Source organism: Rhinolophus sinicus, chromosome 14 (assembly GCF_057876585.1).
Source record: "Rhinolophus sinicus isolate RSI-liver-muscle chromosome 14, RSI-T2T, whole genome shotgun sequence".
Classification (NCBI taxonomy): Eukaryota; Metazoa; Chordata; class Mammalia; order Chiroptera; family Rhinolophidae; genus Rhinolophus; species Rhinolophus sinicus.
The window spans coordinates 147,297,947-147,318,425 of NC_142514.1; the positions used below are offsets into that span (position 1 = coordinate 147,297,947).

General features: G+C 40.4%; 1 protein-coding gene and 1 long non-coding RNA gene across 3 annotated transcripts in view; one reads left to right on the forward strand and one right to left on the reverse strand.

Moving 5' to 3' along the window:
• Positions 1–20,479, forward strand: part of LOC141572234 (uncharacterized) — a 78,858-nt gene that overhangs the window by 22,270 nt on the left and 36,109 nt on the right. The window contains exon 3 of one of the 2 annotated variants that reach the window (XR_012497512.2): positions 15,828–16,089. The exons of the other annotated variant lie outside the window; for it this stretch is intronic. This is a non-coding gene — a long non-coding RNA (uncharacterized LOC141572234). Of the gene's footprint in view, positions 1–15,827; positions 16,090–20,479 lie in introns of those variants that run through there. 2 annotated transcript variants of the gene reach the window in all.
• On the reverse strand, positions 11–20,088 carry LYVE1 (lymphatic vessel endothelial hyaluronan receptor 1). Its single transcript, XM_019729117.3, has 6 exons — positions 19,632–20,088; positions 16,335–16,506; positions 16,086–16,225; positions 8,811–9,110; positions 8,066–8,144; positions 11–1,431 (listed from the first exon to the last, which is right to left on the reverse strand). Exons 1-6 carry the CDS (start codon positions 19,714–19,716, stop codon positions 1,245–1,247), a joined length of 963 nt encoding a protein of 320 aa, XP_019584676.3. The 5' UTR covers positions 19,717–20,088; the 3' UTR covers positions 11–1,244.

The window sequence follows — 20,479 nt, forward strand, 5'->3', positions numbered from 1 at the left end:
TAGAACAAAGAAGGTTTCTAAATGCTTTTATTTTTCAGCACAAATATTTACAAATATTTCTGCACCTTTCAGGCTCTTCTTGCTAGAAAAAGGATAGATAGTGATACATTTGTTAATGACATGAAAAATGTGCTTTGGTGTGTAAAGTTAATAATGTACTTTGTATGTATGTTAATAATAAATTAAGGTTATAATGGTTGCTTTATTAGAGAAAATAATTAATAGATTAGTCTCAGCAAAAACATAGTTTTGGAAGTGGTTAAGCCAGGAATATCAAAACTGATAAATATTAGCTTCAGACATCATTATATGCAATCTCTTAATGAATAATATTCAATTACAGAATGTAATATCTTGCACAGAGCCTTACGTATAGTAGGTATTCAGCAAATGTTTGTTAAATTATATTGACTTTTAACACAGTAATTTTCCGCAGTAATAATTTCTATAACTCAGATAAAAATAGAAATTTGTAGCAGGGTTTTGTTTTGTTTCTTGTAAAACTATATTCTTCTGGAGAAAATAGCAGCAGCAGGAGAGACAGAAAAGAAAGTGGATGTGTTCTAAACAGTGATTCCTACTCAAATTATTGAGATGAATAATTTGACCCTGTCTGTATTTATAGTCCCTGCTGATAATATGCTGTCGATATCCTTGGCCTCATTCTTTTTCTCTATTTGTTTTGGCTTTACAGAGATTAGGTCTCAAGTCACAGGAATCTCTATGGCCTTCAGTTGCTAAACTTTTCCTTCCTTCTTTTGCTCTTGCCTGTCTCAGAAGGATATGCCAGGTGGTGTGAATGTTTTCTTTTCAGAGCAGTAGAGGGATCTGGGCTGTGGAGTCAATAAAGAAAGCCTTGGTCTCTGGTTTCGTGGCTCTGAACTCACCTATTGTCAGCCAGCCCAGAGGCCTCTTTACAAATGTGGTCTGATTAGCTGTTTTAGATCCTTGTGCTTTGCAAAGCTCTTTTCTCCCACTGGGATATTATTAGGACATAACCAGGTGAGAAAGGCTGTGGGAAGCTTTGGAGGTAGAAGGATAGGATCCAGAAAGGATTACAGTAAGAAGAAGGGAATTCCCTTTGGTTGCCTACATAGTCCAAAGGTAGACTTGAGCTGATTCCAGTTAGGAAGCAAGGCTGGACTTTCTTGTTTGGTTCTTTGGCCCTTTTCATTTCCCCATCTGGGACCAGGATATGCATCAGGAAAGAAAATCAGCCTTGGCTGTGTTCTCTCCTTTCTCATCTAAACTTCAGCTTCCAGGCATCGCACTGTAGTTTTCGGTGGACTCTTGGGCTCTTCTGGCTTTTTATCAGTTATCTTTGATTCCTCATTAGGGTTTCCGTCATCAGCCTTCTCCTCCTTTACTACTTTGGTTTCAATCATTTCCTTCTGCTCATTCTTGTTTGTAAAAGGGAAGGCCTTCACATACCTGTAGGCATAAACATAAAGTTAGAGTGAGAGACTCCTATTTAACACATATAAAAGTAGATAATGCTTTGTCTGTGATGGCCGCATTGACACAGTACTCTGGATACCTTTATTTAAGAGAGATGTTAACACATGCACACTCAGATACATTAACGTATCTGAACTAATGGAATCATTAAATGGGTTAGTAAGCTCACAGGCCAAACTTTAGGCTGACCTCACAACCCTCCCACCAAAAGCAAAGAATCAAAAAGCAAATATAGGGCCGGCTGGGTGGCTCAGGCAGTTAGAGCTCCATGCTCCTAACTCCGAAGAATGACGGTTCGATTCCCACATGGGCCAGTGGGCTCTCAACCACAAGGTTGCCAGTTTAATTCCTCGACTCCCGCAAGGGATGGTGGGCTGCGCCCCCTGCAACTAAGATTGAACACGGCACCTTGAGCTGAGCTGCCACTGAGCTCCCGGATGGCTCAGTTGGTTGGAATGTGTCCTCTCAACCACAAGGTTGCTGGTTCGACTCCCACAAGGGATGGTGGGCTGTGCCCCCTGCAACTAGAAAAATGGCAACTGGACCTGGAGCTGAGCTGTGCCCTCCACAACTAAGACTGAAAGGACAACAACTTGAAGCTGAACAGCACCCTCCACAACTAAGATTGAAAGGACAACAATTTGTCTTGGAAAAAAAAAAATAAGGCCTGGAAGTACACACTGTTCCCCAATAAAGTCCTGTTCCCCTTCCCCAATAAAATCTTTTTTTTAAAAAAAAGGGTTAAAAACAAAAAAGCAAATAAAGCATATACATTTTTCCCTAGATGTCAATCTTTTCTTTTTTCTTTTTTTAAAAACAATTTATAGTTTTTGATTTTTATTTTTTAAGATTTTTATTAAAATATAGCTAACATACAATATTATATTATTTTCAGGTGTACATCATATCATAGTTATTCAACATTTATATACCTAAAGAAGTGATCATCATGATAAGTCCAGCAACCATCTCATACCATACTATGCCATCAAAATATTATTGACTATATTTCCTATGCTACATTACATCCCCATGTCTTATTTATTTTATACCTGGAAATTTGAACCTCTTATTCCCCTTCACCTTTCTTCCTCCATTTAAAAAATTTTCAATTACAGTTGACATTCAATATTATTTTATATTTATTAGGTTGGTGCAAAAGTAATTGCGGTTTAAAAAGTTAAAACAATTGCAAAAATTGCAATTGTTTTTGCACCAACCTAATATTTCAGGTGTACAGTATAGTGGTTAGACATTTATATAATTTAAAAAATGATCTCCCTGACTAGTCTAGTACCCACCTGGCACTATACATAGTTATTACCATATCATTGACTATATTCCCTATGCTTTACTTTATATCCCCATGACTATTTTGTAACTACCAATTTGTACTTCTAAATCCCTTCACCTTTTTCACACTGCCCCCAGCCCCCTGCCATCTATCACCCCAATAAGTCTAGTACCCATCTTATACCATACATAGTTATTATAATATTATTGACTATATCCATTATGCTATACTCTACATCCCATGACTACTTTGTAACAACCAATTTGTACTTCTTAATCCCTTCCCCTTTTTCACCCACACCCCCAACCCCCTTTCCTATCTGGCAGCCATCAAAATGTTCTCTGTATCTATGTGTTTGTTTCTGCTTTGTTTGTTTATTTTGTTCTTTAGATTCCACATATTAAGTGAAATCACATTGCATCTGTCTTTCTCTGTCTGACATACTTCACTCAACACAATACCCTCCAGATCTATCCATGCTGCCACAGGTGGCAACAATCCATTCCCATCCATGGCTGAACAATATTCCATTGTATACCAGGGGCGCCAAAAAATGTATATAAGTGGACACTTTGGTAAATGTTGCTCAAGCAGCAACATAATCAGTTTGCCATAATCAGAAGTGTCTGGACACTGATGGTAACCACTTTGAGCACCTCTTGTAATTGCAAAGTCAAACATGACTTGTATTCATCTTTTGTTATCAGTATATATTGAGTATTACAATTTTAATACAGTTTTCCTTTCTTTAAATGTGTATACATTTTTTTGGCATCCTCTATATGTGTACCACCTCCTCTTTATCCATTGTTCCATTGACAAACACAGGCTGCCTCCACATTTTGGCCATTGTAATAATGCTGTAATGAACATGCTGCAATGCAAACATCCTCTTGAAGTAGCATTTTGGGTTTCTACAGATAAATACCCAGAATTGGGATTACTGGTTTCTTCTTTGTCTCTTGTAAAAGCCTTTGTTTTAAAGTCTATTTTGTCGGGGATACGTGTTGCTACCCCAGCTTTTGTTTGTTTGTTTGTTTTCATTTCCATTTTCATGACATACCTTTTTCCATCCCTTGCCCTTCCATCTATGTGTGTGTTTCAATCTGAAGTGATTCTCTTATAGGCAGCATATGTAAGGGTTTTGTTTTCTTATTCATTCAGCCCTCCTATGTCTTTTGATTGGATCATTCACATTGAAAATAATTGTTGATAGATATGTAGCTATTGCCATTTTGTTATTTATAATTTTGATCATTTTTTTTCCATCTTAAAGAAGTCTCTCTTTACAATATTCCTTGTAATACTGGTTTGGTGGTAATAAACTCCTTTAGCTTTTTCTTGTTTGAGAAACTCTTTATCTGGCCTTCAATTTTAAATGATAGCCTTGCTGGGTAGAGTAGTCTTGGTTGTAGGTCCTTGGTTTTCACTACGTTGAATATTTTGTGCCAATCCCTTCTGGCCTACAAAGTGTGTGTTGAAAAATCAGGTGACAGTCTTATGGGAGCTCCCTTATAAGTTACTAGTTGCCTTTCTCTTGCTGCTTTTAGGATTCTCTCTTTGTCTTTAACCTGTATCATTCTAATTATAATGTGTTTTGGTGTGGGCCTGTTTGGATTCATCTTGTTGGGACGGTGTGCTTCCCAGACTTGTATTTCTATTTCCTTTGTCAGGATAGGAAAGTTTTCAGTCATTATTTCTTCAAATAGGTTCTCAATCCCTTGCTTTCTTTCTTCTTCTGGTGCCCCTATGATGCAAATGTTGTTACATTTGATGTTGTCTCAGAGATCTCTTAAGTTATCTTCATTAAGGTTCAACCACTGAAAGAGCCTTGTTTGGTACATAAGGTGGGTGAGGCAGGGTCTCAAGGAGTCACTAGAGTGGGAAGAGTTGTGGCCACCAGGTTAATGTAGATTCTGGTTTAGCGCCGGTGCTGAGCCTGAAGCTACTCAGCAAAAGTCTCAGAGCACATAAAGTCCAGTTGTTGCCCGCTTGGGTCCTGTCACCTCTGATAGTTTTTCCAAGAAAGAGTGCAATTCAGGCAGGGCTGGCTGCTCATGGAAAAAGTGTCTCCACTGTTCGGATGTTGAGTAGGGTGGGTCCCAGCAGATTCAACAGGGTGGAATGAGCAGAGCCCACCAGACCAATCAGATTCAGATTTGGCCAAGAACATGGGGCAAGGGCTCAACAGAGGAAAGATGACACCAGCCTGCTGGCTTCATGAGAGAAGGACCCCCTACAGGGAAAATGCTGAATGTTCTCCAGCAATTTTCAGAAGCCATATAACTCAGTCTGGCCCCCTATATTTCTGACACCTCTGGGTTACTGTCCCTCTGCTGGAGCCCAAAGTGCCTGGGAGTGAGAGTGTCTGTGCATGGGCCCTTTAAAAGAACACGTGGGTTTCCTGCCTCATTCAGTCCCACTCAGATGGTTGGAATCCCCACTGTTTTTCACAGGCAGATGTTGTGGTGGCTCCTCTTCCTGGTACAAGTACTCCAAGCTGATGAGCCTTGTGTGGGGCTGGGGTCCTTTGTTCCTCCAGGGGGAACTTCTGCAGTGGAGATATCCCTACTGATTCTCATCCACCACACGGAGGTTTGGGGTCAGCCCATTTCATGTCTCTGCCCCTCCTACCCATCTTGACATGGCTTTTTCTTTATATCCTTAGTTATAAAACTTCTGTTCAGCTAGACTTCAGATGGTTCTCCAGATTGATTGTTCTATAATTTAGTTGTAATTTTAATATGTTCACAGGAGGCAGACACAGTGTTTATCTACTCTGTCATATTGGCTCTCTGTCTCTCTTAAGATTTTTCCTTTGTCTTTAACCTTTGGCATTTTGATTAGGATGTGTCTTGGTGTGGGCCTCTTTGGGTTCATCTTGTTTGGGACGCTGTGCACTTCCTGGGCTTGTACATCTATTTCCTTCACCAGATTAGGGAAGTTTCCTGTCATTATTTCTTCAAATAGATTTTCAATTCTTTGCTCTCTGTCTTCTCCTTCTGGTACCACTATGATGCAATTTGTATGCTTGATGTTGTCCCAGAGGTCCTTTAAACTATCCTCATTTTTTTTGGATTTTTTTTTCTTTTTGCTGTTCTGTTTGGGTGTTTTCTGCAACCTTATCTTCTAAATCATTGATTTGATCTTCTACTTCATCCAACATACTGTTGATTCCCTTTAATGTAGTTTTCATTTCAATTATTATATTTATTTCTGACTGGTTCTTTTTTATGTTTTCTATCTCTGTTTTTATGTTTCCTATCTCTGTTGAAGTTTTCCCTGAGATCATTGAGCATCCTTCTAACTAGTATTTTGAATGCTGCATCTGATAAATTGTTTGTCTCCATTTTGTTTAGTTCTTTTTCTGGAGCCTTGTTTTATTCTTTTATTTGGGACATGTTTCTTTGTCTCCCCATTTTGGCTTCCTCCTGTGTTTGTTTCTATGTAGTACATAGGTCTTATGTAACTCCTGGTCTTAATAAAGTAGCTATGTAGGGTTCCAGTGTTGGGAAGAGAAGTCTCCATAAGTTCAGGCTGTGAAAACCAGCAGAGATTGTGGCTGAGTGAGACAAGAGTGGCTGCAGTCCCAGGTGCTCCTCTTAAAGGGCCCTCACATGGACTTACTCAATTCTATGCCTCCTGGTCTTAATAGAGTAGCCTTATGTAGTAGGTGTCCTGGGGGGCCAAGTAGCACAGTCTCCCTGGTCACTTCCAGGTGTGTCCCTTATGTGGACTGTGTGTACCCTCCTGTTGTAGTTGAGCCTTGGTTTCTGTATGCATGTCAGTGGGAGGAATTGACTCTTAGGCTGATTGGTTGTGAGGACTGGCCATGACTACAGTGAAGGGATTATTGTGCAGGGGCTGAGCCCACAGAGCAGTATTCACTTTAGGTGGACTCTGGTGCCTGTCCAGTCTTTCCTTTGGGTGTGTTGTCCTTGGAGGCAGCCAGGTGATGCTCAGGGCTCAGTCCAAAGCTGGCCACTAGGTGTACCAGCTCCAGGGCCTCCTAGTAGGGGATCTGACACAAGCAAAGTTCAGCCACAGCCAGGGCAGTGTGCCCTGCCTGGGGTCACCTGGCATGAACCACAAGGCAATCTGCAGATGGCTGCCACTCACGCTGGCCTTGGAGGTGCCTTGCGAGGCCAAGCTGTGAACAAGGCTGGCTGTTGCTAGTGCCTGGCTTAGGGCTGCTCAGCCAGAGGTATAGGAACATGCTGAAGCCAGAAACTGCTTGTTTGTGTTTTGTGAACCTTTGAGAGGTTTTAGAAAAGTCCACTGCATGAGCTGTTTGTACATAAAAGACACGAAGTGGCTTGGATGGGTTAGCAGGTTGGGTGGGGCAGGTTCTCAGGGAATCACCTGGGCAAGGCAAATGAACAGTGTTAGCCAGGTTCATGGAGACTCAGATATGGCAGCCACCAGAGTCCACACACTGGGAAGGGGCAGGACTCAACAAAGAAGCAATGGCTTCTCCCAGTTCCTCCATCCATAGGAAAGCTGCCCCTCCAATCCTTGCCCTGAAGCCAAACAATTCAGTTCCTTCTCATATGTCCTTGGAAACTTTTGAGTTGCTGCCCCAGTGCTGGGGCTCAGAGTGAGTGTGTCCATTATTGAGTAAGTCCGGGTGAGGGCCCTTTAACTGGAGCACCTGGGACTGCAGCCACTCTTGTCTCACTCAGCCACAATCTCTGCTGGTTCTCACAGCCAGAACTTATGGGGATTTCTCTTCCCAGCACTGGAACCCTGGGCTGGGGAGCCTGATAGGGGGCTGGGACCCCTTACTCCTCCAGAGGGGTGTGGGGGGAGGGGAGGAATACTGCAGCTAAGATATCCCTCCCAATTTTCAATGGTAACATGGGGGTGTGAGACCAGCCCATTCCACGACTCTGCTCCTCCTACCAGTCTTGAGGTGGCTTTTTCTGTATGTATTTAGTTGTAGGGCTTCAGTTCAGCTAGACTTCAGGCAATTCTCAATGATGGTTGTTTTATAGTTTAGTTGTCATTTTGATGTGGTCATGAGAGGAGGCAAGCACGGCACTTATCTTCTCTTGACCAGAATCTTTATTTCTTGATTTTTAAAGGGACAGCCATTAACCTATATCTAAAGCCTGGATGACAGGCATGTGCTGAAATAGTAGGAAAGACTGGGTTAGGTGGCAGGGAGGAGAGGTCATGTGAGGGAGAAAATTTACAGTATAAGAGGATTTCCATCTCCATGTTGACCAGAAAAATGCCAATAATGACCCTGGAAAAAACACAAGATAAGGGTATAACAAAGATTACAAGAGTAATGAGTGCCAATAACCCCACCTTTTGACGTAGCAAACTGCGAGACCAGCTGCAGCAGCAAAGAAGAGGAGTGCAAGCACTAGCAGAGTCGTGGGAACACCTGGAGGAAACAGAGACATGGCCTGTTGGTCCATTGCTTGTACATTATTGGGCACTAGTCTTCTAATGATTCTTTTTTACACATGATTAAGACAACAGATATTGAAGGAGGAAAGCCTTCTCTTTGATCTTATTGGGGCCTCTTAGGGTGTTGTGCCCACATCTGCATCTTTGCTTCTTGCCTATAGAGTCCTTGGCCTTCCCTCTCGTATTCTCTCTACTCTATAAGTTGCAACATGACAGAGTCTATTTTCTCTCTGTGGCTTTGAGATGATAAGTTTGGAGCTAATTAAATGTAAGACATTTACTTTTAACTAAGAAAATAAACTTTTTAATCATAGGCATTTAAGGTGTCTATTTTAAAAAGAACTTCTACATATTAATAGATTGTAATTTATTTTTAAAAGTCTTTGAGTTTTAAAAGTGAAACTATTTTGCACTCATGATTTTTAGTTTAATCATTAAGGTTTTTTAGAGACCTCAAATTCTATGACTTTATGAAGATTGAGTTTGCAATAAGCTTTTACTATTTGTATTTGGCAGCTCCATATAATACTAGGCTGGAAAAAGCCTAGTTTCTATGTATTGTCTGTTATATAAATGTTCATGTGCGTACACACACACACACACACACACACACACACAATGCACACACAGAAAACTTTACCTCCAAACCCGACATCTTTATTCTTGAATGCTGCTTTATACTCAATATATGGTTCAGTTTCTGTAGATGTGGTGATAGTTTCCATAAAAGCTTCTGTTATGCAAATTAATTTTCTTTTCCGTGGAGTAGAAGTCGAAGCCAGAACAGGAGTATGTGTAGGAGAGTAAGGTACATCAGTAGATGATGATGAGTATATACTGTCGCTGCCAGTCATTTCTGTTGTGTATGTTTCAGTTTGAGTGTTGACTATGGGATCTTTGGTGATGACAGTTTCTGGTAAGCATGAGTTAATCCGAGTATCTGTTGAAGAGGGAAAAATGAAATAATAAGTAAGTACTGCAACAGCCTCTTAATTGGTCTTCCTGCCTCTAGTCTTGCTCCTGTACAAATCTCTTTATCCTGCAGCTGGAATGGTCTTACAAAAATATAAAGCTAATGAGATCGCTTCCTTCATTAGAATACTTCAGTCACTTTCTCTGCCGCATGGCCTATAAGGCCGTCCATGATCTGACCCTTGCTGACATGGAGAGCCTCATGTGATCCGTCTTTCTCTCTTTCCACCTGCCATATTGAAATTCCTACAGTTCGTTGATATGCTTCCTCTCACATCTCTCACAAGCTTTTGACCATCATGCTTTTCTCACCTGTAAGACTCTTTGCCCTCTCTTTATTTAGCTAACTCTTACTTACTTGTCCTTCGAGTCTCAGATTGAACATCTCTTTCTTGGTCAGACTTGATGACTAGATTGGGTCCCTAGGCATATGTTCTTATATCTCTGTTTATTTCCCTTGTCACTGTTCTCATTACACTCCTCCCCACTGGTCTGTCCTGGTCATCATGACATGTGCACTATACCTGGCACATAGTATATGCTCAATATTTGATAAATAAAGGGAGGAAGGAAAAGTGAAAGGAAGGAGTAGATAGGGAGACCAAATATACTCTCGTACACACATGACACCACTTCAGGACAAAGGTCTACTAAAACCAGATTTCTCTCTGCTCATCAAAAAAAAAAAAAAAAAAAAAGAGGGGAGGGGTACATTAAGGGAGAGATATAGGCTTGCTTTACAATCTGTTGAATGTGGTAGAGAGGAAACTAACATTTGTTGAGCATCTTGCTCTGAGTCAACCATAGCACTTCATTTGACAATTTTATTGAACCATCATTTATATAGGAGGAAACTGAAGTTGGGAGAAATTGAATGACTTGTCCAAAGTCACAGAGCTAGTAAATGGCAGCACCGTGAATATGTTATAATATGGATTTGCATCTGTCTAAAATCCCTAGGTATTTGTGGCAGTGGGTAGCATCAGCTGGAATGTTAGCTATGAAGAAAAGTTTTTCCATTCATTTTTGAAATTAAATTATCAATCAAGGTCATAGATATAATACTAATGATAAAACATTTGACTACACATGTATTCAGTCAGAATTTTATACTATTCATTTTACTTTGAAAATACCTCTATTCAAATAGGCATCATCCTTGACTTTATTTGCCCTGAACTTTTAGCTACATTTCCCATTTTTGAGCACATGCTGAGTTCTTGCCTCAGAAAATGAAAATTTTTTAAAATATTAAGGATTGAAAAACATACTGAGCATAATATATTGTGTTGGGAACTGAAAATATAGAGACCAATATGGCATGGTTCCTGTTTCTGGGAAGACAGAAATATTGTACTCTGATAAGGACAGGGCGAGAGCACTGGGGATTCACAGAGGATATGGCATTTGGGCAAGGTGTGGAGGGCTAATGTATTCATTCAACAAATATTTATTGAACTCCAACTCTGTGCAGGCACTGTTCTAGGTGCCAGGGATGTGGTGCAAACAAGACCAAGTCTCTGCTTGTAAGGGGCTTGTATGCTACTGGAAGGATAGAGGTAACAAATAAATAAGCCAGAAAATCAGAGGATGGTAAATGTAGAGAAGAAAATTGAACAGGATAAGGATTAAACTGGAAGGGGTGGGGAGCAGGGGACAGAGAGCTCTGGATAGGGTGATAAGAGAAAATCTCATTGGGGAGGTGATACTTAAGCTGAGATCTGAATGATGAAATGTAGCCAGTCATTGAAGATCTAGGGCAAAAGCATTGCAAGTAAAGGGAACAGGAAGTTCAAGAGACCAAAGTGTAATGAAAGCATGTTTGATGGAGGGAAAAAAAAAAGTCCTCATGGTGGGAAGAGAGGAGTACATCTAGTATGGTATAGAGGAGGGATGGAATGTCCCAGTCAATAGGAATAGCATGATCGAAGAATCCAGAAGGTTGAAAGTGTAGTTATGTTAGAAAAATGAGAAGGGGCATAATGTGGCTGGAGAGTAAGGGGTGTGTATGATTGGGAGCATGAAAGACTACAAGCAAGAGATGAGACTGGGAAGATTGTTTGGAGCCAGAGTATTGAGACTCGTGATTGCCATGTTAAAGAATTTGGAATTTATTCTGTAAGAAAAGGAATTTTTGACTGGGGTCCACAAACCTCCCTACGGATATACAAAAGTCCTCATCTATGCCCACTTTTACGTGAAAAAGTCTTCCTAGTTTATTTACATCACATTCTCAAATAGGAAGTTATCCAGGTCTTTGAGGCAGAGGAGTAACATCATTATTAGTGGAGGTGTGTGAAGGATGAAATACGGAAGGGAGAGAGTACAATCCAGTAGTAAAGAAGGAGATGATTGCAACTGCACAGAAATGGGTGAATCCAGAAGAGTCTGGAATCCTAGAGTTTAGATCTTAGAGCTCTTTTAGGGAAAAGTGATTCTCAACCCTGGCCATGGGTTACACTCATCTGGGGAGCTTTAAAAAAATATGGATGCCTGGGACACACCCCAGGCCTGTATTATTGATGTCATCACCATGGGAAAGTGCTACATGGAAGTAACATGATTTAAGATTTAAATCCTGGCTCTTTCCCTCATTGACTGTGACCACAGCATGGTACTCTCTAACCATCAGCTACTTCTCCTGAAAAGTAGAAATGATACACTTGTGTCATTTTGCTGAGGATTTAATGAGATAGTAAACGTGTAGGACTTAGCACAATGTATGGGCAGAATAGATAAGATCTGGAAGAAATAGTTTCCTTTGCCTCTCTGTACATTAAGTATAGCCGAGAAGGCCATCGTGTGAGGGAGCAGCAACAGTCTGGTCCCATGATCCTTAACTGGTTAAGGGCACAGTATACCTCACTTGGAAGTGTTAGGACCTGGCTCTCCTTTCCCTTCAATCTATAAATATATATTTCTCTAGAACGTGCTGGTACTCTGATTAAACAGAGTGGGGTTATAGTCTAAGAGGAAAGTTAAGAGTAGAGCGTACAGGAGGGCTTCCTGGAGAAGATGTCCTTGAGATTTGAATAGAGTAGGAGTTAGCCAGGTGACGAAGAGGATGGGTACCGTGGCAGAGGGAACAGCATAGAAAAGATGGTACATGCAGAGCTTTCAAAGAATTTTGGTTTGATCCCCAAAGCTCACAAAGATAGCAATCGGAAAGACAAATTGGATATGGTTAGGGGTCAGGGTTGAAGTTACTCTGATCCTCAGACCTCACAAGATAGTAATAAAAAAGGAAGTTGCAAAACCAAAGAAACATGAGGTAAGTTTAGGATTAGCATTAGAATGAGGGTTAGTGTAACTCTGATCCTCACAAAAGTGGCAAACAGAAGCATGTGAATCTAATTTATTTCAAGCCGATAATATAGTGACACAATTCACTTTTGTATACAATTCTCTGACAGTACATCTTTAGAGGGATATCTTCTAAGATAAAAGAAACGCAAAGAAATCTTAAATTCCACTCAGTAGATTTATTATTCCTAATAATGTTGGTTTTGTAATTTTGAAACTATTATAGAATAAGAAATTATATTCATATTATTTATTGGGAATTAAGATGTTCCATATAAGGGAGAAAAGCAATACAAATAAAACAAAGTAAGGAAAAACTCGAATTGTTAAATTTGAGTTAGAAATATCAAAAGAAATCCATAACTTTACAACATATATGTATGTATGCATGCATATGTGTATACAGAGGGTGTCAAAAAATGTATACACATTTTCAGAAAGGAAAACCGTATTAAAATTGTAATACTCAATATATACTGATAACAAAAGATGAATACAAGTCACGTTTGACTTCTGCAATTACAAGAGGTGCTCAAAGTGGTTACCATCCAGAAACTTCTGATTATGGCGAACTACTGCTTGAGCAACGTTGACCAAAGTGTCCACTTGTATACATGTTTTTGGCACCCCCGGTATGTATAGAGGGTGCCAAAAAAATGTATACACGTTTTAAGAAAGAAAAAAACTGTATTTAAAAAACTGTAATACTCAATATATACCAACAACAAAAGATGAATACAAGTCATGTGTACACATTTTTTTGGCACCCCCGGTATACATATGCTTGTGTTGGGGGAAATCATCAGGAGGATATGACGGTCAGTTGACCCGAGAGCTGGACCTGGGCAACTGGAGGCTTCTCACCCCCTCACCATCTTTGGAAAGTGCTTTCTGCTTTCCTTTCCTGAGCTAGAAGCTGCCCAGGGACACAGCCCTGAGATAGTAAGGTGCTGTTGAGACCATGTGGGTGGTGTATGTGACTGAGCCCGGTTAAGGCCTCTGTGTACATGAGTGAACCCAATTAGGGCCTCTACAGAAACTTTTCAAATCTGGCAGGCAATGAGGAAATCTACTCATCTTGAAGCTGCCCAAGGTAAGCCTCATAGTAAGTTTCCTTGTTTATTAAACCTGCCATCTACCAATCTGGTCTGCCTCTTTTCTTAGTCTCTCCCTGCCCTTTGCATACAGGGGCCAGTTTCAGATTATACCTCAGAAGCACCTAAGGTTGCAAATGAATAGTATAGATATATAGATATAGATATAGATATGGCTATATATATCCTTTTTATTGGATAGCTAGGAAATATATGTATTGATATATTTTATTGTATATATTAAGTACATATTAATTATATACTTATTTTATATTAAATATATATATATATTTTAGCTGTCCACCAAAAAGGACTGAAAAGCAATGAAACTTCCAGTAGTAATGAGAACAACTTGCATCCAGATCTTGGTTTCTAATTAACATTCTCCATTAAAACGAACCCGGGCTCCTTGGAGAAATAAATGGCTGATAACATGTCTGGGACAGGAAAAGTACAGAGTGAGTCTATTATTATGCCAGAAAGTAAGGAATTGCTCAAATACTAATGGGATTAAGGACAAAAGTCAACTAGAGGGGGCTCCCACTTGCCAAATTTGGGACAATTTGAGCATCAAAAAAAATTAAAATTGTAAAATTGATTGTAATATGTTGAACATAGAGAATAAGTAAAATGCCATGTATCTATGATAGTATAAGAGGGAGGAGATTGTGTGTGTGTGTGTGTGTGTGTGTGTGTGTGTGTAGAGAGAGAAAGAGAGAGATTCTTCTTTATCAAAGATGCCAGCTAATGTAGTAAGAATAGATTTAGAAAATAACTTTTTTTCTACACCCCCCCCCCCATATAATAATTGGTTCCAGCAAGGATCACCAATGGCTGCTTAAATTCTTAGGTAAAAGATAGTTGGGGATCAGAATATTTGCATAGTGCCAAAATATCGATTACCTACTACCCAAAATATAGATTACCTACTTATTGCAAAAGGGAAAACATCTTTACGAGTTCATTAGAGAGGTCTAGCAGTTACTACCTTACTCAAATGATCAAAATTAACGTATTAATAGTGGGACATACTGACATTAAGTACCTTTTGTTGGGATGTGATCCAAAGTGCACGATATCATCTATGAAGTATTTTTGCCAAAAATATCAAGCATGTATTTAATTAAGCCTCTAGACCTAACTTTAAGTATATAAGAAATATAGGGGGGCATAGACGTACAAGTTAAATGAAACCATGGGGAAACTCACAAGTCTAAGTCCTCTTCCCCTGGCTCCTTTGTGTTGACTCTAGAGGACTGCTTATCCTATCATCACATTGAGAGCTGGCAGGAAGGCCAGGCAGGCAGTTAAAAGGCCCGGCCATTGACAGGCACGGGCCGGCTAAAAAACAAGCAGGCATGTGAAGCACCAATTCTCCAGCCAAAGACTATAGGCTGAAGAGGCAAAGGAGAGGATGATGGTGGAAAAAAATGTTGGCAGAAGCTTTCTGTTACAGTCTTGACTCTGCACCTACTGACTATAGGACTTGGAACAAACCAAACCTCCATTCTGAGCTAGAGTAATTTCATCCATGAAGTGAGGGGTGGGGACAAAGTGCCTTTCAGAGCCTTTGCTATGCCAAAGCCCCTGGCTCACTGAACTACTTAGACCCCATGCTGCCTTTGGGAAACATAATGTTCCTGATGCATGATGCACATTTATCTCTTGGATCTTACAGATGATTTTGGAATCTAATCCTCGTATATGACCACTTAGCTGTCTGACCTTTAGAAGGTCAGATTTTTGAGTTTGTGTGAAGAAATAAGCATGAAGAGTGAAGAGTAATAAACCAGACAGAGGGTCTTATGACAAACTGAGAACAAGTATTTAGTAAAAGAAAAACCTTTCTGAGAAAGTACTTAAAACTCTGAGTGGGCAAAGCACTTCGGCTAAGGCAACCAAGGTGTCCAAGCAAGGTTAAAAGGGTGACTGTGTGACTATGAGCAAATCAGTCCTACTTTCTGGCTTCAACTCCTTCCTTCCGAAAATGGAGATCGGGTCTTGCTCTAAAAAATGTCAAATACAGCATCTGAATTTCCTCTCCTGTAAAAGAATGTAGGAGAGTGGAAAGAGCATGTTTTTAGCCTAAGACCTACCTATGATTGAATCTTTGTCATAATGAGATCTTAAACACCTGTACTTACATCCTCTGAGCTAAGTTCTTTCCTGTAAGATGGGGGTGATAAAGCATACCTCATGGGGAGATTGTCAAGTTTCAGTGAGATAATTTAGTACATTGCTTTGTCCATAGTGAATGTTTCCTTTCCTTCTTTTTGTTTATCTTATAGGATGGAGTGGGGGAGATAATGGAGCCTCCTGGGATGCCCTCTCCTTATGTTGCCATTCAACCATATTATCCCAAACTTTTCCTCGGAGGGGCACACTATCGCCTCTAGCCTGGTCACAGAATCAGTCTTGGGGTGATTAAATGGCCATCACTATGATTGCTTCTGCTGCTGCTCAGGGTCACTCTTCTCAGACACATCATAGAGCTAGAGAAACCCAGAGAAAACATACCACATGGCGAGACTGCAGGTCTGACTTACCAGATGAGTTGTAACAGTAGGCCTTGTACTTTTGGCTGGGTGAATTTCTCCAAACCAGGACACCCATCCCGTTCTTTCCACACTTGGGGTTTTTGGAAATCCGAGGGATGACTAAGAATTTATCTGCAACCCATCCATAGCTGTAACAGAATACACATTAGTTGAATGGATACATTTATCTCTATGGCTGAGCAAGAACACAGAGTCCAACGAGCTCCAGCCATGTTTGTGAATCCACTTGTTTCTCACCTGCAAGTCTCAAAGTTGGATCTCCATGCTGCCTCAACCTGGTCTTTACTCGCCAAAGTTAGTCCCATCAGCCTGCAGGCCTCGTTGGCTTCTGTGAAATTCAACTGCTCAGCTGTCTTTTTGGTCAAAAGGGTGACCCCCACAATTCTGCATGGACCTGAGAGGGTAAGCTCTGCAAAGGAATCACATAGATCCTCAGTTTGCTGCTGTCCTTGCTCACTCCCCTTCCTAGTAGAACATTATGGTCTTGATAGAGCAGTGAGGTCATGTTGGCTGGGATTGAAGTTTAGAAATAACAGGACACAGGCCAGACGTTTCCCCCCCAGAACATCCTGCTGGGTTAGGTGGGTGCTTGGTTTGACCCAATCTGTACTAATCATCAGATCCGAGTCCACTGCGTTAAGGGTCCTTGCTCATTCCATGGAGGCTTCAGCTACCAGTTCCTGGGGTGGGGTCTAGGTGATGCTGCAAACTTTTTGGAGTTTATAAAATGAAGGGCCTGAGACTTTGAGAAGATAGACTTCAGGTCTCTGGTTAATAAAATATTAGCAATACTCCAAATCAATGTGGGTTGGGGACACCGCTGTTTCTGAGATGGGCTAAATAATGTTGCACTTGGTAGAACATGAGCTTTCTCAGTCCCAGGTCTTCTCTGACCAGTAGGGGGCAGGCTTACTCAGAAATTCCTGGAGGAGGTGGGCAGTAAATCTTACATGGCAGATAATCTAAATAAAGGAAGTAGAATTTTAGAGTCAGACCTGGATTTGAATCTGGCCTAAATTCTGTGACCTTAGGCTAGTTACTTCATCTCTTTGAACCTCAGTTCCCAATAGAGAGTAACAATATCTATCGTATAAGGTAGTGAGAGTTAAATGAGTTAATTCAAATAAAAATGCTTAGCATAGTGCCTGCTATGCAGTATGTGCTCAATAAATCATAAATATTACTATTATGTTATCTTTAAATCATTTTGGTTTTAGTCTTCTAATAGTCTCCCTGGGGAAGCTGAGGCAGTCGAACAGTTAAGATGCGAATATTTTACTCAAAATCTAATGAATCTGAGGGTTCTATTGATCCCTTCCCCCTGAGTTCTGAGATTTATAGACCTGTATGAAATTGAGAGTTGCATTTCATTCAGGTACATTATTCCTATTAGGCTTCATCCCCAAATGTCCATAAAAGGGCATGTCAATCTCCCAAGCTTGCTCACAGATCTGGGCATCGGATGCTCAGTCAAATGCTTTGACCGCTTTCTAGGTTGGTATTTAAATGAAGTTTCTTCTTGAAAACACAGAATGAGAATTTCCAAGTCCTCCATGTGACCTGGCTGTGCTCTGAAGCAGGGGGCTGTGAGCAGGGAATTATATATGATGTACAATGCTGGGGGTGCCAAAAAATGTATACAAGTAGACACTTTGGTCAATGTTGCTCAAGCAGTAGTTCGCCGTAATCAGAAGTGTCTGGATGCTGAGGGTAACCACTTTGAGCACCTCTTGTAATTGCAGAAGTCAAACGTGACTTGTAGTTATCTTTTGTTATCGGTATATATTGAGTATTACACTTTTAAGAGTTTTTTTCCTTTCTTAAAATGTGTATACATGTTTTTGGCACCCTCTGTATTTGTGGATGGTCTTGTTTGCTTCCAGATCCTGCTCTCACCAAAAGAGAGACCAATACTCCAATATGACAAAACAGTCTCTTATGAATATGTGCACTAATACTAATACCTACACCAACACTGACGTAAATGCTAATATGAATATTAATTCCAACTTCTGTAATCTGTTAATGCTACTCTGTGCCAAACCCTGTCTCTTTTAACAGAAAATTGAAGCTCGAAGAGATTCAGTAACTTTGGGGTACAAATCCACTTATGACAGACTCTAAAATCCCAATTCTTAGCTAGGACACTGTTCTGCTTCCCACTGTGCCAGGGGAAAGACGAACACACACACACACACATACAAACCCCTAGAGCTGCACTCTTGGAACACACCATTTGTCCTAGAATTTGACTCATCTAGCCCAGGAGCTTGCTATTGCTCAAATGGTTGCTTCTTTGGGAATACTTGCAAGTTTATTAATTACACTATAAAGTGGTCTTGATACTCTCTCATCATACCTCACTTTTACTCTAAATATTAATATTATGAGTAATGATAGACCTATTCGTAAAAGATCCAGCTTTGACTATTTCTTCTGTTGTTAACTGGGTGTGGGACCTCAGGCAAGCTAGCATTCTCATCTGTAAAATGGGGATGGATTTATCTTCTTCACAGAATTTTTGTCAGAATTAAATTAGATACTTGTACCTAGCAGAGACTGGGTCCGTAGTAGGCAGTCAACAAATATTAGTCAATTTTAAGCTTTTCTGTTTCATTTAAGGACAAAAGAAAAGGAGCTGGTATGCAAGGGCTACCCCAGGAATCTTTAGATTTTTCAGGAAACAATAGGCATAATAGAAATAGTATATGCTTAGGAATCACACAGAGCTGAATTCAAACCCAAGCTTTATTATTTACTGCCTAGATGACATTAGGCAAGTCACTTAGCCTCACTGAACCTGTTTCTTTGTCTATAAAATGTCTTCTTGAGATATTCTCAAGCACAGGAACATACAATTTTCCTTTCATAGTGCTCAGATTTTCGTTTTCCCAGGGCTGTAATGAGTGATTTGTGGTTACAGTTTTTGCCTACGATGCAGAGTGAGGTTACCATTTAGCCATCTCAAAAGCCCAGAAATAATTTCAAATCATTCCTTTGGTAGAGAGCTGATGGCTAATTTTCAAACCTATACTTTCACAAATTCTTTTCAGTTAGTTTCCTATTTACTGCACATTTAAAAACATATGCATTCCATGAATATAGTAAAATTGAAATTAAAATTACTATATTGGCACTTCCAAAAATATAAAATAGGACAATATTCTGTGAAAGTTAGCCATTTTTCCCAGGCTTAGTGATTCCTTAGAAATTTTCACAGTCATGATTTCTTCTTCAGTGAAACACTTAAAAACAAGTGATCTCTCCTCAATGTTTTGTTTCAAAATATTCGCATTAAAAATAGTCCATAACCAAAAATAAAAGTCAAGATAACAAAAAGGTAAAAGTGAATAATTTTGGTGAAGTTGACAATATACTGAAAACATTTCTGGCAGACGAATACTACCAGTTAGATCTGTTGATATGGAGGATTGCCCCCCACTCCCAGCAATCCACAGTCAAGAACCTAGTAGGCTTAGGACAGGTTTTAAGATCTTGCCTTGCCTCAGGTTGGCATTCTGCTAAGAAACCTACCTTCTACCTGGAGAGAGCCTTGGACCAGGAGCCTTGTGGTCCAGATGGAGGCAAGAAGCAACACCAGGCTGAAGCACTTGGCCATTGTGCCACCCTCTTCAGAGACAGAGAAGCACCTCAGACAGCCACAGGCAGTAACAAAAGCATGCAATCACCAGTCTGGATGGAGACTTCTGGAAATACGTGGGGGCCCCCACTGTTCCACTTCATAACTGAGACATCCGGATTTCCCTGCTTTCAAGCTTCTAACAAGCTCGCTGGGGGAAATGAGTGATGTCCCTTGATTGGTCAGGCTATGTTTTGTGGATGGCTTTCTGGAAAATTTAGCTAATGCTGACTCAGAAAACACAGAAATGAGGAAGGCAGATAGCACAGTGTGAACTGCTGAAGGTTTCCCCGATTCCCATATTCCCTGCCACTGCCCACCACCCCCACCAGCTCAGTTCTCACACATTCATTGTTACTGCCTGTAGAGCCCATGCGTTTATATATGCCTAGGAATGTCTCTGTCTCTAAAGGAGATCGAGCACGGATTGTGCTTTTCCTCACACAATCAGTGGGCCTTTTTCCAGCTGCATATTCTTGTGACCTGCGGGGGAATGATGCTAACGCTCATGAAAGCAAATGCCCATTTAAATACCAAGGACAGAGTCTTCATGCCTCCCTTTGGGAACTCTTTTATACATTTAAATTTTCTACACCACTACAGGTGACTCCTTCTTCAAAGAAACCAGACACATAAAAAAATTCATATTGAAAAACACGACTGGGGGGGGGGCGATTTACAAAATTAGTCATTTTACGAAAGGGTTTTTGACTTTACAACAGAAATCACTACAGGGGTCCTT